General features: G+C 48.7%; 1 protein-coding gene across 2 annotated transcripts in view; it reads right to left on the bottom strand.

The window, feature by feature from the left end:
• The window catches only part of CHD7 (chromodomain helicase DNA binding protein 7), a 1,412,705-nt gene that overhangs the window by 612,714 nt on the left and 773,449 nt on the right, over positions 1 to 26,542 (bottom strand). For both annotated transcript variants that reach the window (XM_069621097.1, XM_069621098.1), the window contains exon 6: positions 7,569 to 7,634. In XM_069621097.1, the coding sequence (XP_069477198.1) occupies positions 7,569 to 7,634 (66 nt within the window). The remainder of the gene's footprint in view (positions 1 to 7,568; positions 7,635 to 26,542) is intronic.

Here is a 26,542-nt window from a genome sequence, read left to right as displayed (position 1 = left end):
AAGAGCTTCAGTGTTGGCCTGCCTCAGATGTATGCCAGAATTTCAGTGAGTAGACGGGAAGTCTTTAAAGTTGTTGTCTACTTTGCTAAGGGCCAGTAAAAGTATCTCTAAGAACTCAATCAGCCCCACAATCAACTTGTGAAACGATGAAATTTGTTTTCCTTGCATGCTTCAAGGGGGTCATCACTCAAGCATCCAAACAACTTGGCTCTCATCTGGGTTCCTGTGAGGCGCAACAGCCAGGTGTTGCAGTGGAGATGAAGTGTCCAGATGGGAATGTCAGTAAAAGGACATTCTGGTAGGTACTGCGAACTCCACCCAAAGGGGCAAAGCAGTCCATCCCCAAAGAAGAACTTGGCAGGGAGGACCATGGGCTTGCAATGGAATAGGAGGAATTCAAGATGGCCACAACAGTGACATACTGATAGTCGGACATTTTGAGCCAAATAAATTTGACCTGTATTACTACAACAGACCCGAATATGGAAAGTGTACTGGTTTCTGTTCTGAAAGACTGCTCTTTTAGACAGCTTTCCCTCCATTTCTATTGAGCCTCAAATCTTTTGCTTTTCTTTTTTAAACTGACCTGACCTTTTTCCACACTCAGCTTCACTCAACTGATTTTTTGCTCTTTTGCCATGGGGAACTGATTAGTCTTTAAGGTTGTCAGCGCTAAGAAACTGTTACCCTTAGTTGGATACAAGTTAACTATTGTTTTGGGTAACTTTGTATCTTTGCACAATGCATCTTACAATGCAACGGGGTTATGTTTATATGACCCTAGCATACATTCAGAGGATTTTTGGTTACCTTTGATGTGCCTAAAAGATCAGATGGTGACAGCAGTAACATGTTTAAAATACTTTTGTTTAGCCCTACCGCATTTATTGTGTTTGTCTACCAACTGTGGCTCGTGTCCCAACATGACCATGCAACAAGGTTTTTTCTTTTTGCCATCTTGTTAAATGTCCTTCCTGCACTGCCACATCAGGAAATTCCTTTTAAGGTCATGCACTTGCCCTGGAATGCTTCCGTTTTCGTGTGCTAGTGCAGGGCTGTGCGTGTTCCCAGGAAACTGGTTGGGACTGTCTGGTCCCAATCCACATACTGGTGCCTAAATGGATGGTGTGCATACTTGCACGAGACCCACAGTAGTCCCTGAAAGGACCACTGTTGCTGTGCATGAGTGGGGGCGATCTTGCCATTGATGGCCAGAGTCCAAGCACTCACCTGACTTTGGATAAGAAGAGGAGTCCTACAGTAATGCTCCAGAGATCCTGGAAGAAATCCTGGAAGGAGTCCAATATCCTGCATTGCTGAAGACTAGTGAAGAGACCATGGACCAGTGTGAAGGAGGTCTTGCAACCAACTTCTGATGCTTTCCTGGAAGATCCCCATCTGGCAAGAGATCTTTAATAGTCCTTTGTTGGAGCTTTAACCATGGGAGTGGAGTAAACATCCATTCCAGACATCGGCTTGGTGTCCTGCAAACAAGAGCATTCAGAAGTACCCCAGAGCCAATCTGTGGCTGGCCAGCACAAGGTTTAGACTACTGCGCTGCAGACGTCGCTGTTGCAAGTCGAGGATTGGAATTTTGGTGAATGAGAGTGTGTGCTACTGGACTCATCCCTGCCAAATTTCATGGTGCCATGAGAAAGGAGGTGAAGTCTTACTGTGGCAAGTGTGCCCCTCTGCATCCGTGGCTGTGGTCCAAAAACATTTTCCTGCATCAAGTTCTTCTGCATTCTCCATCCTGAATACCTTGTAACAGCAACAGTCGCTGACAGGAAAAATGCTCGAACCTGCAACCTCTGAGCATCGAAGACTGGAGCTGATGAAACAACCTTTGACCCTCTTCTGGTGACCTACCAAGTCCCAGGAAGAATCAGAGTTCGGGCGGTGAGTTACAGTGGTACTTACCCGATCCCCATCAACTCCCCCCTCACCCCCATTCCCAACCCCCCTCCCACTGTTTAAAAGTTTGGTAACTTTTAGAACGTTTTATAACAGTTTGGCTTTGCCATTACTTGCTTGCTTCCGAAAGTCAGGTGCAGTTCAGTTGACTGCAACAGAGTGTCCCCTAACTTTTGGTAGCCCCAGATGCCTGAACATTTTGCTCCAATATGGATATGCCGGGTTAGCCCCAATACATAACTTAATCTCTTGAGAAGCGCCTGTGTTTTCCCAGTGTCAGTCTGAATTAGAGTGCCCTCCAGGAACAACAATCCACGCAAATAGGTTGCAAGGCTGGGTGCCCTAAATATAGGATTTATTACCTCAAATATTTAAAATGGGAACCACTGGAAACCTTCCAAGGGCCCGAGTGGTATGCAGAGTGTCCTAATGGATATGGCATCGTATTAGAAACACGCATCCAACCAATGATCCCAACCGAGGGACAGTGATGGTGAAATTGAAGTCCCAGGAAGCAGAGGCAGAGGATCACTTTTGCCCCAGGATGCAGAGAATTGAAAAAGAAAGAAAAGCCCATGGTGCTGCACCCGTCAATTATTTACCTGTGCAGAAATGTATTGGGTGGGTTGGGCGAATCCTGGGCAAGGATTCATGAAGTGGGTTATAGCTTTGCATGACAATAAATGGCAAAATGTTGCATGTCAAAAGAACGCTCTGTTCTGCCCCCAAAGGACGTAAAGTTCCAAATGTTTGGAGGAAAGTAGACGTAGGAGCAATGGTTTTAGGATGGATGTGGCTGCTTAAGGAACCATGAATAGTAAAATAGTAAAAGATAGGTTGTCTTGCACTGGAATCAGAACATCCTTTAATCACAGATTTTCAGTAAATATTTTTCTTTTGTTTTTTTAAACACAATCAATGTCAACCATCAATATTATAAACAGCAGCTGGGCAATCGGCCTACAGCCATTTCACATGCCCAGTGGTCACTTTGCCGTGGGCCTAACCATTGGCTGAAAACCTGAAACAACTTTTGGCAATACACAAGTATACCGTCTCAGGCCAACCTTATTACTCTAAAGGACCAAGCAGGTGTGTTAAATAAAGAGTGCATATATCTTGCTACTCCCTCTAGCTTCTATAATGATGCTTACAGACAGTTGCTGTAGAAACCAATCAATGTATCCAAGACTATGAAGTTCCCAAAGGAATGATGACTTATAACCATAAAGTATGGGTAGACAAACATTTCCCAACTTTCTGAGGTAGGCTACCAACTTTGTACTGAATTGAATTCAGTTTGCCTGGATACCGGGACATTAAAATGTGTCCTGCAAGTCTATGGATTACATCTAATCTCCTTCCATCTGATGCACAGAGATGTGATGTAGCAACAACATCCTGAAACTCTATCCATTTGTAGGCAGGTTATAAATTAGTCTCATTTTATGGAAATCCTTCTTCTGCACTAAGAAAAAGCTGGGGCAAACCCCTTTTCCCTCCAAGTGTTTTGGTACTCCTGTAACACCCATCCACAAGAGAAAACTTGGAGACAGTCATGATGGCGCAGAATAATCCCAGTCTAAGGGGAATGTTTGGATGAAAAGAGATGCACCTACAAACATACCAATACTGTCCAACACCAAGCATCAATTGCCTTTTCTGATCTCCAGTTAAGCAGGCATTTCAAGCTGGATGCTCTGTGGGAGGGGAGATTGAAGTCTTAATGGTGGCTGATCCCTTCCTTTGTCTCTTTGCTAGTAAGACCTTGGATGGTATTCTTGAGAATTTGCTGAGGTTGCTGCTGCAGAGTCTGTGGCCAGAAGTGCACCCATTTTGAAAGAAATGTCTTACAGCAGGAACAAAGGAAAGCTGGCAATATTGTTTTCCCATTTTGCTCCAGGCTGACTGTTTACATAGTCTTCGCCACTCTTCATCTAGTCAACTTCAGCGCATGCAGAGAAATTAACCAGGCATTCATGCTCTTCTGTTGGGTATCCGGTAACAAGTGTGTTCAGATTACCCACACTCCTCTTCTGTTAATCAAACCATGTCAATAAATATTTGCATACAGATCAGCCACATCTTTAGAGATGCTAATGAGATTTTCTGACTAGACAGACCTACTACCCACTCCAGCTCCACAACATCTGGCAGGAACTCTGATAACTTCTCATCTCAGACTGTCTGCTATCCATGAGCGGTGTGCCCCCAATGATCTCTGCCTTAATGCCAGTATGACCTAGATTCTCCTCATCGGCACGCCTGCTCCCCCATTTCCTGTCACTCTCTGGCCAGCCTCGCCCACCTGTGAAGCTATAAACTCAGGGTCATCTTCGACTCCACACTCCTCTCCCCACATCTGATGTCTCTAAGAAGTCACGCTACCAGCTGCACCTCCTCCGAGGTATTCTTCCTTTTCTCTCCTTTCCCCCCAGAAGCTCAGCATCTCCAGAGCACTGGTTGTCTCTAGGCTGTACTACCGCAACAGCCTCTTTCTAAATCTGCCTGCCTCTACCCTCTGCTACTCATCCAGAACAGGACTGCAAGGCTTGCCCTTGGCCTCAAGCCCAGGGATCGTCTCTCTACAGGACTGAAATCTCTGCACTGGCTCCCAGCGGCTGCGAGGATTAAGTTCAAAACCCTCTGCATTGTCCTCAAGGCCTTCCTTCTCGAGTTCTTCGTTCATCCACCTCCAACTCCCTCAGGGTCAGTTGCTTCTCTAAGAAGCAAGTTGGTGGTAGTATTTTTCTTCGGCTGGGGCCTCCCTCTGGAACAGCCTCCCTGAAACTTGAGAACCATCTCAGGTTCCGGAAGCACCTCAAAACCCTCTTCTTTACTTCTGCTTTCTCTCCTCATCACCCCTGCTGAACACCTGTCTGAACCTGTAACTGCACTAGTCACCTGGCTACCCTCTGATCTCGGGCCCAGGTCCCCTCCCCCACCAGTTGCACCCCTACACTGCCCCCCTGGCATCCCCGCACTTGGGGACTGTTTTCTGTATCCCACAGCCCCTTACCAGCACTTGACATCTGATGTTTGCACTACCACCAGCTGGCCGCACTTTTACCTATTGCTTTTATTTATTCCACCGTTCCCTTGTACTGCACTGCCCCACACCGCACCTTTCCTCTTCCCCTGCACTTGCGCAATCTCAATGTCACCTGGCCTAGTAAGATCATTGTCTTCCCTCTGTTCCCCCCCCTCACTTGCCTCGTTGCGCCTTCAAACACTTGTGCATAGGCGCGCTATAAATGCCATATCAGTACAGTGCCCTTACAGGCCTTACCATATCTTGGCAATGCTTAATGTAGTAGCCAATATTTAGCAGATTATTCTGCCCGATGTCCTCTACTTCTAATTTCCTAGTCTGTGGGTGGAAGCGGCTTTTATGTGGCGGATTGAAATCTCTCATTGAGAAGACAATGAGGGAGTCACCTGGAGAGTCCATCTGAAAAAACAAGGGGTCTGAATAGGAGCACAATATTTCTTTTCCCACCTGAACAGTCAAAATGTGTCCATAACGGGGTCCAAGATCATGGAACCAATTAGACCAGTGGACAGGTCGTCTCTCTATTGTAATGTCTTAAATGCGACTGACTTGGCGGCAGCAGTGGAAATCCCCATCTTCACAAACTCCTTCTTCATAATGCCAGAAAACAATGGTATGGGACGCAGTGACCCGGGTGAGTACACTCTGCAGTCTGATAGAATCGATGTCCAGAGAGACATCTCTTGGTGGTATCATTCATAGAGTGTGTGGTCAATATCTGCTCCTCAAAGGTGCTATGTCTTTTAGGGGTACAAGGAGCACTAGACCCCCAGTATACGATGAGACTTAGCTTTTCTTGATTACTTCGGAGCTGACTAGGAAAAGCTCTATATCAGGGTCGTGTGGAGTTTCATGTCCCATGGATCTTCTGTAAACGTATTCCACTGGCTCTGGAATCAACAAACCTCATAACAGAGGACCTCAACAGAGCAAAAACAGCAGCGCTCCAAAGGGCTCCGATGACCAGTCAACAAACCTCTAGTCTGCAGTTACGACAAGTGTAGTACTTGTGTTGAGGCTCTTTGGGTTCCCTGGAAGTGTCACAGTGAATCACCAAAGGTCTGAAAGGCAATACATCCCTTCATGCTTGCCAATTTTGAAGGCTGCATCCCAGAAGAGGCAAGATTACTTATCACAAAGTACACTGTAAAATTATTTGTATGACATTCTAAAAATAGAAATAAAATTCCCTTAAATCCACACATGAATGACAAAAACAGTAGATGACTGTTTAACAAGTAAACAAAAACATTTTTCAAATTGATTTAAGAAGTAGAAAAAGTCTTCCAAGCTTAGAAAGTATTAAGGTCAGGACAGCCGGGCTTAAAGCACCAGTATGCCATTGGAGGCCATGGCAAGTCGTCGATCTATTGAGACAAGGTGGGGGAGGAGAGCTTCCCCCTGCATTATGTCCCAAAGGAGACCAATGTGTTGCAGAGTTTAAGTCGATTGGAGCAGATTTTACATTTACTAGTAGGCATAAGGAGTACACCAGGTCCAGAGTGCCGGAGAGGCTAAAGCTGGGAGACTGGACTGGGAGCACAAAGGAGATGTCATCTAAGCAGGGATAAATGCATCCTCCCTGCTCAAGGGAAGGCATCAACAGCATCAGGACCTTTGTGAAGAACCTAGGGGTTGAATGAGAGCAAGTGGGATTTAAAGTTTGGAACATGCTGAACAGTCTCTCTGGAAAAGCCCTGTGCGATATACTAAGGAAACGTCTCAACTCTCAGCCATATGGCAAGCTTGTTAAGACACTCATGTTTTGACCCAGTCATAGGCCGAACAAGACATTGCCTATGGGCAGAGTATAGGGATCGAGGGTCCACTCCTGGTGCAGTAAATCACGTAAGTTAAACCACCTCGACGGGGTGCCTGCAAGAATAGAAATGTACTTGCCTTCCCGGTTGGGAAGGTCCTGAAGTTGTGTGCTGCTTTGCGGTCCAAGATTTGTTCCATCAGTGAAGATGAACCACATGCAATCTATGGGAACGATGAAAGGCTGTTAGAACTCAACATAGCAAATTGTCGGGTTCAAGCACAATAGGCAATGTTACTGGTTGGTGTCAGGAGATGCAGATTCCAGACCCCAAGGATCTATCAGACACGTGTGGTAAGCAAGAGAAATCTCAGCCTCTCAGGGATGCTCTTGTTCCATCCACATTGAGAAAAGGGCATCTGGGCTGGCAGCAAGCGCAAAGGAGGGTGGGGGCAGCAAGTGACTGCATTTGCAGATGTCTGGTACACGATGCTCTGATCCCGACCCAAAGAGCAAAAGAGAAGGAGGAGAGCATGTTCTTTATTATACACCATAATCTGCATGCACTACACAATTAACAGAGTTCCTATCATCATATACTATAATATAAAAGGCAAGATGTATGTTTGTCTGATGCCGTCATGCGCAGTAAAGGCTGTCCGAACACACCAAATGCTCCACTAGACGGAGCTGTTTCCTTAGGAAATATAGTGGTCCAATTTGCATAGCTTCACCTGTTGTCAGCGTTAATTGATTGCCGTGAGTGAAAAAACATGTGCATAGAGCACCTTCATAAATAATTGTACATTTGGCCTCAGACAAAATAACAGAAAATTACTATACCTGTTTTTTAACCAAACGACTGCTCATGATTTTTTCAATGACAGGACCTTCTGTATCCATAGATTCCTAAAATAAGAAAATACATTAACAATAAGTGTTAATTAAGTACTTTTCGGATATTGCTGACTGCATCAATATTTACAACTGAAACACGGATACAAACATCCCTTCAACCTTGAGGTGAAAAATCTAGTTAAACATCTTAAACCAAGGAATATGATGCCTATGCAGATTCTACAGACAGCCTAGTTTTATTTGTTGCTGATTTTAGGTGCGAGACGTGGTGAATTGTTCCATTAGGCCATCGTTCCTTACTTGCTCTCTCCTCAGTTTCTCTTTAGAGAAAGCGCTTAAATCCTGGAAGAGGTTGCACGATGCCTGTATATGCCCTCCATGATCTATGATAGTTCACCTCAGTCAGTCTGGAGCTTTTCTCGCAACCTCCTCACTCAATTATGAGCTCTTGCTCCGTATCCTATGTCTGTAGGTGCTATCCGTAACATTTCACTCTTGTGCCTCGCTGCTGAAGCCAGATGTAAACTCCTCCCCCTCTCTAAAAATAACTCGTTCCTACTCTCTGGCCTCTACGGACAGTGCTTTAAGTGGTACTGGGCCCAAGCAGTGTCCCAAAAGTGGGGTTGAGCCAGGGCCCTGCTGTGGCCCCCCCAGTCCCAACACAACATTGGCGAGATGCATCATCACGCTGCAGCCGTAACGGGAGATGTGCACGCCATTAGGTCAGGCAAGCTGACAGAAATGTCAGCCAGCTGTGCCTGGCTGACACTTCTGTCAGTCACTAACTTCCTCTGGGGACCCCTTGCGGGGTGGGGTGACCACCCTCCCCAAGCAATCTTTTATAAACAGAAATGTTACATATTTCTATGTTTATAATAATACACAAACCATAGTAAGGTACGCATACAAATATATAAAATGTTTGCGTACCTTACTATGGTTCAGAATAATGCTAATTGTGGTCAAACAGCTTAAGGTATTTGAATGAATCACTTTCCCAAAGCATAATTGTATTTTTATTAAGGAGAACAAGTCATCGGGATCATCTATCTTGTGAAAAGTTAAAAAAGCATTCCTGGTAAAATGGTTCCTTTTGACGCAAATGGGGTATGGAATGGGAAGAACAGGGCCTATTTTAATCATCAGTGACTCACATTTTCCTTTTCTAACAGATAGTAATGCTGCCCATTCGAGTGTTTTCAAAATCCAGTTCTCAACTTTAAGCAAGGGCAGGCAATGGGCAGCACATAGGCAACACCAGCCAAAAGAGCGCACACAATAGCTTTGAAAATACATAAGGCCGCATTTATTAACGACAAAATGCAACACTAATCCAAAAGACTAATACTTTCTCCACAAAATAGACATCACAGAGACCTTGATCCTGCATGAATCGGAAGGCACTCCTGCTGAAAGAATGGTCCCACAATCCCAACACATGCTGTTCTGCCATACTCTGCATGGACAACCAGACCATTGTTACAAAATACAAACATAACATTTGAAATCAGATCAACTCTCCCCTGGTGGATCCCCATTGCCCCCACACTCAAACTACAAACCACCTGTGCTCCAAACAAATGAGGACTCACATAGCGCCTGAACCTGCAGACTTCCACATTCCTATCTTTTTAACCAGGTCATTTCCCAAGCAGAGCCCGGCCACAGTCATGGCTGCGCCAATCCTGAATGAAGGTGTGGAATACCCCCAACCTCTTAAATCCAGCCCCCATCAATGCCATCTATAACACCCTTTTAAGCTACACCCTTTTAAGCTAAAGTGGTGACCGGCACGACCAGTCATTGGGTAACCCATAATTGACTCACCCACCACTGCCACCCCTTCACCACCCTGCACAGCCAAGTAATCTAACATGTCCCGCCAAGGACCTCAGGCGTATAGGCCCATTAGTTACAAACAATTGTCTGAACCCTTTGACGCCCCTTTATAGGCAGTTTTAGACTTGCCTGCCAGTAACCCAGCGATCAATTGTGGGAGTGCGAGACAGAAAGCTTTCATAGTCTCCCCAGGAAATTGGTCATCTGATCCTTTGTCAGATGCCATCTCTGAAATTCCTGCATCTTGCAACGAGATTGTCAGGGATCAGAGGCCTTGGGGGCAGTCCTTACAGCAGCAGCCGCAGTTACAAAGGGTTGACAGACAGAAAAAAGGGCCAATCAGGCATAGGGCAGGCATGTTGCTGAAGCAGCGACTTGTACTACAGGCACAGACACTACTATAGAATGTTGTTTTGCCCTCACTGAACGTACCACCATTGGAACACTGTAGGAACTACAAGTCCCATGCTAAGGACCACAAAGCGGTGGCCATTTTGAGCACACACCGCTAAATGGACAAACGCAGCCCCAGCCTGGGGCTTGCGCTCAAGATTTCGAAAAGACGTGCAGGGCTCTGGCAAAAGAAGCAGGTAATTGGATTACCCGCCCCTGGCCATCGGAAAGTTAAGTGTGGGGACACCAAGGGGGAGAATCCTAGTGCATGGTTGAGCAGCGGGCGCTGGAGTTGGGAAAAGGCGCAGAGGCCAAGCCCCCACCAGATCCTTCTGGCCCCTGCTCTGAGTGCAGATCAGTTTGGCCATCATTGCACGCTATCCACGACCCTGTCTTTCTGCATGCTAACAAACCCTGACCATCTTATGGCTGGTCCACGCTGAGAACAGCACTACCATAGTTGGTAGCGTGACAAACTGACCATCGCTACAGTACTAGGATTCCAGGAGCCATAGTGCACAAGTGGCTCACTAACCCCATCTATGTGTTTGGGCACGCATTTGTTTATGTCAGGCCTTGCAAATTCTTAAAAACTTCACTACACCTGCAGGGAGAGTTCCTTAGTTTACATACTCTACCTAAAAAAAATGCACTTGCCCCAAGGTGACAGTGACAATATTTACCAGTGCTTTTTGTAAAATGGGGCATGTCCCCATAAGCACACTTTGTATTTGCTGCATAGTTTAGTTTAGTTTCATTTAATTTCTTCATTTGTACCGCGTCCCGAAGCCTGGGATAACCGGGCGCCGGAGACTTAGAGAAGGTTACAGCATAGTAAAAACATACAATACCGACTAAGATATAACAACATTAAGTGCAGTAGACCGGGTTACATGATGGCCGACAAAGGGTATGAGGAGAAGAGGTACATTAAGCAGAATTTTTGTTGGAAAGCCACGTTTTTGTTTTGGCTCTAAAAGTCCAGAAGGAAGGTTCTGTTCCAAGGTTCAATGGCATAGCGTTCCATAGTTTGGCAGCTAGGACCGGGAAGCTGGAACCACCTGCTTTTTTTTTTTTTTTTTAGGGAGAATTTGGAGACGGATAGGCAGTGTGAATATGGTGTTCTAGTTGGTCTGGTTGATGTGTGATTGTGGAACTTGTCTGCCAGGTATTTGGGTGCGTCATTGGAGCGGCATTTATGGACGATGACAAGGGATCTGAGTGTGATTCTGTCTCGTACAGGGAAGCCAGTGTGCATCTTGTCTTATGCTGGAGATGTGGGCGTGTCGTGGGATATTCAGGGTGGCTCTGAGGGCATTATTTTGAAGTACCTGTAGTTTGTTCAGATTGCGTTCTGACGTGCCGAGAAAGAGTATTGCAGTAGTCAATTTTTGAGAGCACTAGTGCTCTGGCTAGTGTAATGCAACTGGAGGGTGATAGGAAGGGTTTGCAGGTGTTGATGAGCTTATTTGTAAACTGTGGATGAGGCTGTGGCGTTCACCTGTCTTTTGAGCGAGAGAGGAGTCTAGATAGACCCCAAGGGTTTTGATTTCTTTGGCTACTGTGATTAGGTTACCGTCTATGTTGATAGAAGCGTAACAGGGGTCTAGTTTGTTTAGCCGTGGTTGGGAGCCAACAAGGAGGAGCTCCATTTTCTCATCGTTGATGCATAAGCCATGCTCTGCCATCCAGGCTTGGATCTCCAAGTATAGGTTGTTGATCCTGAAGGAGTCCTCATCATAGCACCCCGATAGGGTGATGAGAACCTGGGTATCGTCAGCATAGTTGTCAAGCATGCACATTGAAACCTGTATTTGCCATTTACTTCAAACAAAGGGCGTTTGCAGTAAATGAAAAATGAGATTTTAACATCCACATACCCGCAAACAAGGTCAAGCATCATGCAAATGGTACTCACCCTGCATAAAAAAAACTACTCGTCAATGCTACTGGGATAGTAGATTTTGCAAGCCCTGTACTAGCTAATGCCTACTGCCTTTAGGCAGTGCTTACCTGCACCGTCACTCGCACTGCTTTTTTTTACAGCCGCCCTTTGAACTCAAAAGCCTCAGGTCACATCTCGGAGAGCACCCAGACACTCCACAAAGCTAAGCGTTTCTTTGCATTCTAATGTGAGGTAATGGTTTACTGTATGCGTAATGCCATAGAGGTTCTGGGACTTGTGTAATCCCACAGTGGCTATGGGTATTGAGCAAAGCGTGTGGGGCAACGTGTCACCACCACATGCGTGGAATTGTATGAGGAGGAAAACATTGTTGCATGAATGAGAAAAGAGGCAGAAGCCTCACCTGGAATACGCAGCAGCCAAGCAGCAGTACCTACCCCAATTACCTCATACCAATCCATAACCACTCCCTAATGCTCCTTCCGATTTCCGACTTCCCCCTACCTATCCACTCAACAAAACCCTAACCCTCCTTCTCCGCTGGGGTTGCGGTAGTCTGTGTGCTTCAACACACGCAGACCCCAAAACTGTGGTGGGATGGGCAGTTCCTGCTAACCCTGCGCAGGGCAACAAGGATCCTGTCCGAAGCGCAAGCCCAAGTGATTTCACAGCACCTGGATAGCATGACCCCACCACTATGGAAGACTTAGTCAAGACCTTTGCAGGATCTGAAGTCAGAGTTAGTGTCCACACAACAGGACTATGCAGTGTTAGCCACCCAGGTGAGAAGTCTGACTGCTCAAGCAACCCCTTCAACCATGTCACCAACCCCAACAGCCGTACAAGTCCAAGTGACCCCTGAACCAGCAGTACCCCTTGCAGCCCCATACAGGCACAAACAGCCTTTGTGGTGTCCTATCTGAGTGGGGCTGCTGCTGCTTGGGCAACACCTTTGGTCCAACGAGAGGATAGGGTACTTTACGACTGGCCTGCATTCCTGGAAGAATTTGGTAAAATATTCAACTGACAAGCAGCCGTCATGGTTCGGGAGCCATCGTCTCTTAAGCAGGGGAACCAGAATATGATCTTGTACTTAACGCAGTTGAACCACCTAGCAGCAGCAGCTGAATAGACGGTAGATAAAAGGATGGTCCAAGGGCTTTGGGATGGAAAAAAAATGATCTCATAGTGCAGGTGGATACAGAGCCCACCGATTGTTCGGCCATGATAGATTTGGCATTGCTCCTAGACCACCGCCAAGCGAACGACTGTCCTATAGGCGACGATGGGACACGAGGGATGGCGTGGTGCCCGTGAATAAGCCACAGTCACGACAGTCAGTGGAAAAAGTCATGGGTGAAGGAGAGCAGATGCAAAAAACGGCACAGTGCAGGGACTGCTTGCCAAAGTAGAGAAACACCAGAGGCGGAGAGAGGGTGCATGCTTGTACTGCAGCAAGACCGGACACTTAGTCTGTGAATGTCCAAATAAGCCCAAGGATCAGAGTTTGTAGGGGTCACCCTGCCGGGCAGTACCCCTGAGAGAGCCCAGATGTTAGGACTCATAGCATACGCCTCACATACATGTAGCGGTGCGTTAGCCTTCTTAGGGCAGTGGCTTCCAGTGTCACGGTTGCTGGATTCAGGAGCAACAGGCAATTTGGTCAATGTGCACTACTCAGTGCGTTTGAGGATACCAATACAATGCAAGGCACATGTCCAAGCAATCGGGCGGTTGACGGTACACCACTTGTGCAGGGACCGATTACCCATTGTACACTGGAGCTGGTATTAGCATGTCGGAGTGGGCATGTTGAAAAGTTTCAGTTAGACGTTCTAGTGGCAATTTGGGTTGATCTTGGGGCTGGCCTGGCTCAAAAGGCACAATCCCCCAATGTGAATTAGGTGACAAGTCCTGTCACGTTTTCTTCAACGTTCTGTCAGGACTGCTGTCTGAAGATCCCACACAGGCTGTGGCTTTGGGTCAACCAATAGCAGTATATGTGCCACAGGGTGAGACCCAAGAGCTACCCGTATTCAGCAAGAAGGCTGTGGAGACGTTACCCCCCACATCGCCCTTTCGATTGTCATATCCATCTGGTAGCTGGGGCGGTCATGCCGAGTAGTCGGGTGTATGCCCTCACAGAAGCAGAGACAAAACACCTACAGGAGTACATCAATGCAAATCTGCAGAACTGATTTATCTGACATTCCAACTCCCTGGTGTCCTACCCATTGTTCTTCGTTTCCAAAAAGACTGGGGAATTAAAGACATGTTTTAATTATCAGGGAATCAACTGGATCACCATTAAAAATCGGTACCCACGACCCCTTATTCCAGTATTGTTGAGCCAGGTACAGGATGCTTGCATTTACACAAAATTGGACCTTCAAGGGGCTACCATCTGGTGCGGGTGCCTGCAGGGGACGAGGGGAGGACTGCCCTCCATACTAAATTTGTTATGTACAAATATCAAGTAATGCAGTCTTCCTAGACGAGGTCCTTTGTGAGTACTTGGATCAATTTGTGGTCGTCTACATAGACAATATGGTTTAAGTTACCTACCTGTAACAATTGTTCTCCAGCATGGGTCTGGCATGGATTCACAGGCTCATGAATAACGAATACACAGCAGTGCAACATTACACAACCACGGCAGGTGTCAAGGTTCAACAGAAGCAATGACCGCCTACCTCTGGAACAGACTCGCCTGAAGCGAACAGGTTGCGTAGCACTGCTTGGCCGACTCTGGACTCCTCCCTGGAATCCCGATCGATGCAGTAGAACTTCACAAAGGTGCGCTTGGACCTCCATGTAGCAGCCATGCAGATGTCCAGCAGGGACACACCAGAAAGTAACGCCGTCGTCGCAGCAATCACTCTGGTGGAGTGCGCTCTTGGACAGCCCGGGAGCGGTCGGATCGCCAACCGATGACAGTGCATGCTGCAGGCGGAGAGCCACCTAGAAATGGAAGCATTGGACAAGTCCTTTCCATGGTTCACAGGACTAAAGTTTAAACAATTGAGAAGTCTTCCGAAAACTCTTTGTGCGTTTCATGAAGAACTTCAAGGCACGAGCAACATCTAGCGAGTGAAAGGCCATCTCCGCCGGCGAATAAGGTTTTGGTAAGAAAACAGGCAACACCAGAGGCTCGTTGAATTTAGACGGAACCTTCACAGGAAAAAGGGGTGTGTACGCAGTACCACCCTTGATTCGTGGAAAGTCAGGTACAGTTCCTTGCAGGATAGGGCCTGGATCTCACTCACATGTCTGGCAGAGGCAATGACCACAAGGAAAGAAGTCTTCCATGAGAGAAACTTGAGTGGGGCCTGATGCATAGGCTCGAAGGCCCCCCCCCCCCCAATGAGCCTTGTCAGAACCACGTTGAGTTCCCACTCTGGGGCAGGAGTCTTCACTGGGGGGGTGTGGGGGGGGGTAATAGGAGTGGAAAAGTCCTTTTAGAAACTCGACAAGTCTGTTGGACCACAGCGAGGATCTCCTAGGGATCTGGTGTAGCGTAAGATGGCGACCAGATGTACCTTGATGGATGTGTGAGCCAGCCCAGCTTTTGCCAAAGACAGCAAGTATGGAAGAATCTGTGGAGCCGTGACCCACAGAGGGGAAATCTTCTGCGAGCAGCACCCTGTAGCAAAACACTTCCACTTATGGCTGTAGCACTTCGACAATGACCTGGCCTTGGGCGAGGACCTCTCTGCAGTCCGCTGGCAACTCATAACCTCAAAACTCTAAGGCTGCAGGAGCCAAGCCTTCAGGTTCAGCAATCCTGGCTCATGATGAAGGATTGCACCTCCATCTCTGGTGATCAGATCCGTAAACACCAGGAACTTGACTGGAGGCGACGCTGATAGGCTAGAAGATCTGGATACCAAATCTGCCTCAGCCACGCCGGGGCGATGAGTATCATCTGGCATCGACACTGGCTGAGTGTGTTGTTGACACGTAGCAGGGGAGGGAACAGGGGGAACACTTACAGAAGAACAAGTTACTTACCAACTGGTAACTTTCTTATGACTGGATGTTCCTCCAACGTATTCCTCATCTATGACATGTAATTTCCACAGGTGCGCTGCTTCTAAACTTTTTTCGGCAGAGGGTGCCCTGCGTCGGTGGCGTTGGGTCGATGTCCCTCGAAGGCCGCCGTCGAGTGTGTTATCAACTGATATTATAAGTAGCACGCACAGCGCCGTAGCCTCAGTTCACGTTTTTCCCCCTCGCAACGTGTGGCACACGTGTCCATAATACAGCATAGACTTCACTTGGCCTTGTTGGAACGAAAGCTGTAATGGCATAGGAAATTATTGAGATGGTTAGGCTGGGAGGGCGAAGAGGAATACGTTGGAGGACCATACAGTCGAAAGAATGTTACCAGTTGGTAACTGCAACCAAGAAAACAGTCTTAAATGTCAACAATCTTAATGGACAAGAGTGCAAAGGTTCAAACGGAGCACCCAGACATTTTAAGACAAAATTAAGGACCCAGACCGGCACCTGGAAAAGCAATGGCGGGAACACATTTGTGAGCCCTTTCAAAAACAGAGTGATCAGTGGATTCTTAAAATAAGAACATTCCTCGGACGAGCGCCTAAAGATAGAAAGCGCTGCCAGGTAACGTCTAATGGTTCCCACCTGAAGACACCTGTGGGCCAAAGAAAGAAGTAGAGTACCTCCAGAATTGAACACTGAAAAGCATCAACATTCTTTCCTCTGCACCAGTCACAAAATTTATGTCAACGATACAGGGACTTTGTTGCTGGCCGCCTGGCTGAAAGCAACACCTCCATCACATCGTACGGGAGGTCCCAATCCTTATATCTCAACCGTTCAGATACCAAGCATGAAGGTTGAGAGTTTTGACCTCTGGATGGAGAACCCGTCCTTCCTCTCGCGAGAGAAGATCCGCTCTTCTCTTTGGGGGAAGACTTATTGGAGGACAGATGGCCATTTCTAGAAGGTCCAGGTACCACACTCTCCTGGCACAATCCGGAGCAATGAGGATCATGCGGGTCCTGAACCGCCGTAATTTCCTGAGAACTTAAGGAATGACGTGGATTGGAGGAAACTCGTACAGAAGCGGGAATAACCAATCCACGACTAACGCGTCGCCTGGAGCTCCTCAGAGGTAATTCCCTGGAGCAGTACCTTTCACACTTCCGGTTGATACTGGTCGCAAACAGGTTCACCTGCGGGGTTCCACATAGGGCGAATATCTCTCGAAAGACTTCCTGAGCTAGTTTGCACTCGTGGGAGGCGGCGTCCTGCCTACTCAGAGCATCCGCCGCCATGTTCTCTTCTGCGGCCAGATGAACTGCGGCTAGGGAGATCCCCCCTTGAATTGGCCAGAGCTGCATTGCCTCCCTGCACAGAGGAAGTGACCCTACACCACCTCTCATTGAATTAATGCATGGCCACCGTGTTCGTCATTATCAGGACATTTTTCCCCCGTACAGATGGCAGGAAAGCCTTCAGCACCAGCCTGACTGCTCTCAGCTCCAAAAGGTTGAAGTGTAGTTTGGATGGAGAGCAACGCCGCTGATGGTCAGATCGTTGGCATGAGCCCCTCACCCCGTGAGGGAAGCATTTGTCACTACCGTTACCTCCGGCCATGGTTGCCAAAAAGGCTCCCCCTTCATAAGATTTTCCCCGCTGGCCCACCACAGAAAATCCAGGGATACCATGACGGGAACATGAAGGAGATCCACATCTTGCATGAGAACTTGGAATATTGAGTCCGGAGAGCCCACTGAAAAGATTGCATTCTCAGCAACCTTAAGAATTCGAAAGCCGGAAGAGACTGGTCTTGTTGACATTTCGAGAATGTGTTGAGCCCTCACCTTGGGTTGCGAGCACATCCAAGGACGTGTCCAACACAGCCCTGATGTACTGGAGCTGTTGGGAAGGCGTCATATGCAACGTCTTTAAATTGAGGGAGAAGCCCAGCTTGTGAAGGGAGTGACAGGTGACGCTGTGATGATCCAAAGCTCTCGGGAGAATGCACCCTGATCAGCCAATAGTCCAGTTAGAGGTAGAAGTGAACCCCCCCCCTTTCCTGAGATGAGCTGCCACCACCATGAGCTTGGTGAAGACCGTTGGGCGGATGTCAAACAGAATGGCAGGACACAAAACTGATAGTGCAAGCCGCCAATTGCGAACCCTAGTTATTTCCTGTGCTTGAGATGGATAGTCACATGAAAATAAGCATCCTGCAGGTCCAATGACACCAACCAATCCTGAAGTTGGAGGGTCTGAAGGATCTGAGAAAGAGTGACCATCTTGAACTTGTCCTTCCTAAATTAACTTGTTCAAGCATCTCAAGTCTAAGATGGGTCTCAGTGCTCCGTCCTTCTTGAGAATCAAAAAATACGGGGAAAACCAACCCTTGTTACTCTGCGCCACAGGCACTGGTTCTACAGCGCCTTTCTCCAGCAGGGTTAAAATCACCGCACAAGGAGCGAATCCAGAAGCCTCAAAGAGTGCTTCCCCGGGGGATTGTCGTGAGGCTGTCGTAGAAAAGGAAGGCAGTAGCCGTGGGCTATCGTGTCCAGAGCCCATGCATTTGAAGTAATGGCTCACCATTCTTCTAGATGCTGAGCCAGCCTGCCCCCTAGCGGTGCACAATGAAACAAGGCCTCAGGTTTAGAAGCAGCAGAGCCAGCGCATGAAGGCAAACAGGCTGTTGCTTGAGCAGCTTTGGCACCTCTACCTCATCAACCGCAAGGACACTTGTGTTGCCCTCTGACTGGCGATCCCTCTCGCCCTTCCAAATGAGTTATAGTAGCGAAAGGACCCCCCCTTCCATTGCTGTCCCCTGGGATGAAAAGGCGGAGGTTGTCGAACAGCTGCGCCCAAAGATTTTGTTGCTGCTTTGGAGGTGTGCAACCTCTCAAGGCTCTCGTCAGCCTTGCTGCCAAACAAATGCGACCCGTCAAAGGGCATGTTGAGAAGACGGGCCTGTACATCTGGTGCAAACCCGGATTTCGGCAACCACGCAACCTGCGCATCATGGTGCTCGCAGCCATGGACCTGCTGACACGATCCACAGTGCCCAACCGAGACTGAAGGGATTCACACACAGCATCCTTGCCATCCTTCACAATAGCTAGAAAGCCATCCCTTTCTTCCCCTTCAGAAATATGCTCAGCCGCTAAAGAGATGCAATTCCAAAGGATGTGCGTAAACTTTGCTAAGGCACAGGTGAGTTGGCCGATTTCAACACCATACTCCCAGCAGAAAATACATTACGTGCCCATCCACCCATGCGCTTATCATCCCTATCAGGAGGGATGGTAGGATATGCCGCCTTTTTCGAGGTGGTCGTAGCCACCTGGACCACCAAACTCTCCGGAGTGGGGTGTGTGGACAGATAGCCAGAGTCGCTACTGGATGTGTATTATTTCCTAGTGAACTACTTGTTTACTGCCAGAATAGTCTCCTGGGTGTTCCAAGTAGCAGCCACCCTTTTTTGCAACGCCACATGAAATGGCAACACCGGGTTAGTGGACGGACCCGGATCTAAAATGTCAGTAAATTCATCTTGGTCAAACTGCACCTGAGGCCTGAACCAGCACAGGTACTCCACCACTTTCAACAGAAGTCTCAGCTAAGAGGAGTCTGTATGTTCCCCTGGATCTGGCTTGCCAAACTCCATCTCAGGGGCAGTGTCAAGGCCACTAGCATCATGCAAAGACTGACAGATCCTCCATCCGAGACTCTTCCGAAATCAGTTAGTCCGGAACACCAGGAGTCCCATACGGAAGACCAAAAGGTCCAACATCCTCATTGGTCCTTTCTTCATCCTCAAATGTTCTGGAGGGACATAAATAAATCCTTCCTAGGGAGAGGGGTAAACCTCTTTTCAGCTACAGGCTTCACAGACTTAGAAGTAGCCTTCCTCGGAGGATCCACTGTCACAGGGACCTCCGCCGGTAAATTCGGTCCAGATGGCATTGAGGGCGTCGATGGCTCAGACGGTGTCGACAATGGAGCTGGCGGCTTCAAGGGCCTGACCGGAGGCAAAAACCGATGGGCGCAGCACTGATGGCGTCAACACCTTCGAGGGCATCAAGGATTTTAAAGGCTTAGACGGTTCAGCCGGAGACGAAGACCGCGACCTGGAACGTCTCTGGTGATCACCCAATGACTTGTCCGCACGGGGCCTCAAAGGCTCCAGCGGTTTATCACGCCGTCAACTCGGGCCCGAAAGCGCGCAAGTATCCGGCTGAGACCGTTCCCGGCCGGCTTCATCAGAAGGCGCAGACGGAACTGTGCCTTGGGACTAAAACAACTGCATCAACTGCACCCGGAAAGCATCACACTCCTCTGGGGTCGAGGATTTGGTTGGGCATTTCACCTTTCGAGGAGAAGTCGTCCAAAGAGGACGATTAAGGCGAACAGTGATGCTGCTTCCTAGACCGCCTCGAAGAGGACGAATGGTGCGAGCGACTGTGGGACCTGGAGTGCTTGGACCTCTTCCGACAAGGAGAGTCTCCCCTCGACTCGGTCGAAAGATCAGTCGACTTGAAAGTACGGGGCTTGGACACCCTGCCTACCTTCAATTTCCCCTTACGTTCCCGCAAGGCCTTGACAGTCAACGACTGGCACTTCGAGCAGTCATCCCTGGCGTGGTCCTCGCCCAGGCACCACAGACAAATTCTATGCAGATCCGTTATCGACATCTTGGAGCAAGAGTCCCGACATTTCTTGAAGTCAGACTGCGGGGTCGTCGGGGTAGAAGACGACATACGGTATACCTAACAGTAACCACGAGGTGCACTGAGTTTTACGAAGCAAACACGTTTGCGGAAATAACGGAACGGAGGCTATGGGCACCCTGCGTGCTACTTATAACATCCGACGTCACCCTCAATGGAGGCCTTTGAGGGACATCGACCAGACGCCATTGACGCAGGGCGCCCTCTGCCGAATTTCCAAAGCAACGCAGCTGTGGACATTACAGGTCATAGATGAGGAATACGTTGGCGGACACAATCAATTAGAAACAGCCCTTCCTAAAAGGAAGGAGAAAGCGTCCCGCAGGTTCCTCAGCTGTTGTAATCTGCTGACAAACTTCTGACATTTGGAGTTGGCCGCCATGGCAAACAGATCGATCTGGGGACTGCCCCATTCGACAAACAGGCAGTCCACCTGATCCTGACAACGTTTCCACTTGTGGCAGGCAGGAGCACAGTTCCCTGCTGAGGGAGGCTGCAATGGTGTTCGACTCCTGCATGGTGGAGAGGGAGGAGGAACATCCCCTGTCCGACAGTCCGGTCCAGTGCCACAAGTCCTGAGCTTCCTTGAAGAGCACTGGGGATCGAGTGCCCTCCTGCTTCCTGATGTAGAACATGGTGGTGGCGTTGTCCGTGAAGATCCTCACCACCTTGCCTTTCAGAGACGGTAGGAACGACTAGAGGGCCCAGAACAATGCCCCTAGCTCCAGGATGTTTATGTGCAGCTTCTTCGTCTGCACGCCAGAGGCTGCCGATGTCTGCTGTGCCCCCAACCTTCCAGGGATGGGTCTGTGGTGACAGTCTCTTGGTATGGGTGGGTTTGAAATTCTGTGCTTTGGGCGATGTGGGTGTGGACGCCCCACTGCTATCACCTGCCGGAACTCCTCTTTGAGGGATCTTGAACGTGAAAAATCTGGGCACCTGTATCCAGCCGGCATCCAAGAATTCCTGTAGGGGTTGCATCTGCAACCTGCAGGGACGGATAAGGTAGATGCAGGAAAATATCATGCCCAGTAACAACTTGATGGCCCGCACCATAGCCGTCTTTGCTGACGACAGCCGCTGCACCTTTCCTTGAATGGCTGCTAAACTCTCCTCCAAGGGCAACGCCAGGCAAACCACTGGATTCTGGCGCTGAGGAACAGCGCGTTTTGCAACAGCGTTAAGCAGGACTTCGGATAGTTGACGGAGAATCCTAGATCCGTCAATCGGACAGTTGTGTTAGTCGGCCAGCTTCCGCAAGTGGTTGTGTATCAGCCAATCGTCCAGCTATGGATATATGTGTATGCCCCACAGACGTAGACGGGCCGCCACCGGTGCCAGACATTTTGAGAACACTCTTGGGGCCAACTTCAAGCCGAATGCAGGGCTTTGCACTGGTAGTGCGGGCCTTGGACCATGAAACATAGAAATGTTCTATGTTTCTTGTGAATGGGCATGTGAAAATAAGTGTCCTCCAGGTCCAACAACGTCAAGAAATCACCTCTTTCCAATTGCCGGAGCATGTGCAACGTGACCATCCTAAATTTCTGGGATTGTAAATATTTGTTCAGACAGCGCAAGTCTGGGATGGGTCTCCAGCCCCCTGTCTACTTTCTGGTCAGAAAATATCTGGAATAGACTCAAGTGTCCCGGAGCCGTTTGGGAACAAGCTACATCGCCCCTTTTTCTAAAATGGCTTGTACCTCTTCCAGGAGCAGAGGGATGTGCTGCTCCTGCCGGGGAACCGGCAGAATACGAGGACATCTGTGTTGGAGTTCAAATAAGTGGCCCTGGGCGAGAGCATCCAGCACCCATCTGTCTGATCTTCCTCCACTCGCTGACTAACCTAGTCAGACGGCCTCCCACCGGGATGCACGAGGGGGGCCAGACGTCTCTGCCGGTTGATGCTTGCTTAAGCGCTGGCGTCCTGCCCTGTGGGCGATGCCGTCCTCCACTACCGTAAACCTGGGAGTGCCCCCTGTAGGCGTCTTGCACTGAGAAGCATGAAGACTGTCTAATACTTGAAGAAACCCTTTGATGACCTGCTCGATTGTCATAATTCACCCAAGTATCTTGTGAAAAGGATACAGTAACCAAAAACGATACAATTGGTAGGGCTCTTCCGGATCCTTGATAAATCACACGGCTTGACAGTAGTGCAGTCAAAATTAGACCTTCCAAATGATACAATCCTCTGACTAGTAAAACAGGCAGAGAGAGGGATCAATGGAAAGGGCATGGGAGCATCATAGGAAGTCAGCCTAGGATAAAATAAAGTATAATGAGAAAGTGTTCCAACTAACTCTCACTAATAGCACTTAGTACCACACTAACCTGTAGACTTAGAACTGGAGTCTCTACCAACAAGTCTCGGAAGAAATCCAGGAATGAACAACGACAAAAGGAGGGAAGGTTAATAAGGGAAACTTATCCCAAATGGCACGAGGCTCAAGCTAGATACCGGGTTGGTGCACCACAGGATAGCGTCCAAAGTTCTGGGCACAATCACCTTCAAATAAACAGTTTTTCGTAATACTTCCTTTTCCCACGTAGAACAGAAAAATGAGATAACAGGTGGATCTATTCATCACAGGTGCCAGGAATTAAATCCAAAGCGAAGCACAACTTGCATGTGGAATTACACGTTTAAAGAGTTCAAAAAACCGCATGCAGTTATACACGTGACAAAAGTTCACAGCCTGGACAGCCGTGCTTTAAAAGTACAGTAGACAGCGTGGTGTTTTACACATGACAGAAATACATGCAGCCAGGACAGCCATACTAGAAGAGTTCCAGAATCCATGTGAGATCTTACACGCGAACAAAAGTACACGCAGCCAGGACAACCGCGCTTGAAGTGTACAGTAGACCGCGTGTGGTTTTACATGCAACAAGCTTACACTCAGCCAGGAAAGCAGCATGCAAAGGCATCAGGAAACCGCGTGTGTAGATACACGCGACTGAAGTGCATGCAGACAGTGCTGCCAGAACTCGCGTGTGAAGGAAAGCCGTCTGTTGGTCTTCTAGTGTACGGCTGCCGAAGATAGCGTGTAGAAATTTCACGTGAACAGGAAAAAACTGCAGAAACTTCTAGAATGCAGCTCCAGGAGTTCGTGTGTGGAAGAAACACGCAGAGGAAATCCAAGTAGTAACAAGAGATGCGAGGACGCAGATCAAGGATTCAGCTACCGAACGCCATGTTGGTTCAATCAGAAGCAGCGAGCAACGCCTCCACGCCGCTTATGAACGTAATGCAGTAACACACGTGACTACCCTGAATCACTTTAATTCAATGACGTGAATAATGCAAACGTCGTTTTCCAGGAAGGACATCAAACAACCTCCATTTAGAATAGAAAAGTCTAGCAGTTCTAGGAGCATAACCCGTTCTGTGTGAAGACTGTGTTCCAGGTCCAGAGGTAAGATGTCCACCATGCACGACATCGATTTTCTCCAGGAGGAGGGAAAACCCGAGCAGTGCAGCTGAAGCCTGTCAAGGGAACATGCTGTCTCCAAATCTGTTTTGATGACCTGGAGGGACTCGCCAACTGACTTTCCCAACATATACCCTCAGTCAAAGAGCAATTCCAGGACCTTTGCTTTGACCCCCTGACTGACGTTAGTGGCCTTCATTCATCCCTGCAGATGACGGCAGAGACTGTTTGCCATTTTCTGGAAGCCTGTGTCGGCGACGTCCACTCTCACTGTGATGGCATGGTCCGATGCCACTTCCCCTTCCTGAAAGAGGGTGAGGGCTTCCATCTTCCGATCGTCAGGACGGAACTCCAGGATCGGTCCTAGCTTGTACCACAATTCCCTGTCATACCTGGCTAGGATCGCCAAGGCGTTAGCTGCGTTGATTGTGGACGCCGCTGTGTAGATCACATTCTTCCCCATGGCGTCCATCCCTTTTCCCTTCACTGTCCGGAGGAACTGATGACGATGAGGCCGGGTTAGCCAACCATTTCCTCGCAGCCGCCGACACCAGAGTCCAGTGATAGTTGCGACCTCAGGCAATTGGGTGCGAAGTTCAGAATACTAGACTTTTCCAGCCGATCCCACTTGGCTGGAGCCGTGCAAGTAGTTTTCATGAGGGCCAGGCCTGCCTCCCAAATATAGCCCAGAAAAGAGACCCCCCCCATGATAGTCTTCCTTTTGGCCTCTGTTTGATACAAGAAGCCCTCCTCAGTTTCCTCAGGTACCAGCTGGAAGGAAACTGAGTAGCATCCAAATGTGGAGATTCATTGTCCGCCGGGAAGAAGTCTTCGTCCGTACTCCTGACCGTATCAGTCCCAGTACCTCCGGTTCCGCTGGGGGAGTTGAGGCCCGACGTGGTGGAGGAGGTTGATACAGGGCGTCGGATGACACTTCCTCTTTTTGGACAGAGGCTGATTAGGAGCATGAGGTGGTGCTGTGGGCAACCTCAGCTGGATCTCGGACACCAAGGTATGGAGAGTTGATAGAATGTCCAAGGAAATGTCCCTCAGCTGAGAAGGTAAGGAATGAAAACTAGGCCTTGCACCGCCATTGTCCTTGTGGCCCGAATGCACAGACTCTTGATCGTAGTCTGTGGAAGAGACATCCGTTGGTTGAACAGCTATCTGGTAGGACTGTTTTCGGGCCCCAAGCCACCCCCCCCAGTTTTCCTCCCGGATGAGTCTGAACCGGACCGGGTCAGTACCTTTAGCCCCTCTGGAGCACCTGCAGCCTTCGTCAAAGCGTCTATGGTAGCGTCATGGGCAGGGACACTTTCTGCTCTGCTGCAGTCACTCTGGTAGGATCAGCGCCCATAGCCGCTGTAGTAGTAGTAGACGAAGTTGCAGACAAGGACTTTGTCTGTGCCGGTTGAGCACGCTTGGGATGCGCAGCCTTCTCCTCCAATGTCCTTGGCTTATCTAATTTTTCCCGTAGCTTTGCCGGGGTGAATAACTTCCTCTTTGAAGAGGAGCTCGATGGTAGGCTTGCAATAGAGGCAGAAGGCAATGCTCATGACGCCCTATCCAAATTGGGACCTGCATCAGCGATGAACCCAGTGGACTCAGACTTGCAGATCTTGGCCTCATCTTGGACACCCACGGATGGGCCAACAGAAAAGGACTTAGACGACTGCTCTTGCGGTGCGGTGGTCCTGGACGAGACAGGACCCTGCTCGCAACACAGGGCAGAGGCCTTATTAGAGTTAAGCCATGCCATCAGCCTACTAGGCCTCTCTTTCATTGTGCTCTTACAGAAACAGACATATTTCCCACTCTACCTCCTTATGGTCCAGGTGTAGGCAGTAGAGGCATTGTAGGTGCATGTCTTCCACAAACATTCCGTAGCCCGCATTTGATGCAGGGTCTCAAGAGGGACGTCCCCTCCTCCTTTTCCATGATGGTCGGAAGGCACAGAGTAGGCCCCAGATGGCCTTCTAGAAACTTTGATGAATCTTCACCCCTTGAGGGGCGCAGAGCTTCACTGACAACGGATCCCTGTTGCTGGCAGATGAGGAAAAGAGCACATGGGCTCTTTGGAACACAAATTGAACTTTCCTTGTCAAAAACCTCGAAGAAAGGTACAGATAGCTCAGAGAGCAACTCGAGGACACCCAACACTGAAGGGTGCAGTAAAAATCTGAAGATGGCTGCCAGAGGTGGGGCTTTAGGGAGAGGACTGTCATTGGATGGGAGCAGTATGACCCAGAGGACAGTGATTGGTGAAACTGTTTTCTTTTACAAAGGATTCCCAGCCTGACACGGAATATTCATGAGCATGTGAATCCATGCCAGACCCCACGCTGGCAAAATTGATCTATTGGCACACACAGCAAGAACACGTGCAACACGTACAGGCAGTTTTACAATGGTTGTGTGAACACCAACTATTCGCACAGCTTGAGAACTGTGAATTTCACAGGGATACAGTCTAGTTTCTCTGCTTTTTTCAAACCCAAACGGGTGTACAAATGGACCAAAGGAAGTTGCGTATGATTTTGGACTGGCCCCGCCTACCTCAACTAAGGAGGCATGGTCGTTTCTTTGCTTTGCTAATTTGTATAGGCCTTTCGTACAGGGTTTCTCCGATATTGTAATACCCATTACCAAGCTACTGTG

This window comes from Ambystoma mexicanum, chromosome 5q, assembly GCF_040938575.1.
Source record: "Ambystoma mexicanum isolate Mex_15411 chromosome 5q, UKY_AmexF1_1, whole genome shotgun sequence".
In the NCBI taxonomy this organism is placed as follows: domain Eukaryota; kingdom Metazoa; phylum Chordata; class Amphibia; order Caudata; family Ambystomatidae; genus Ambystoma; species Ambystoma mexicanum.
This window is presented reverse-complemented; position numbering and strand designations above follow the sequence as displayed.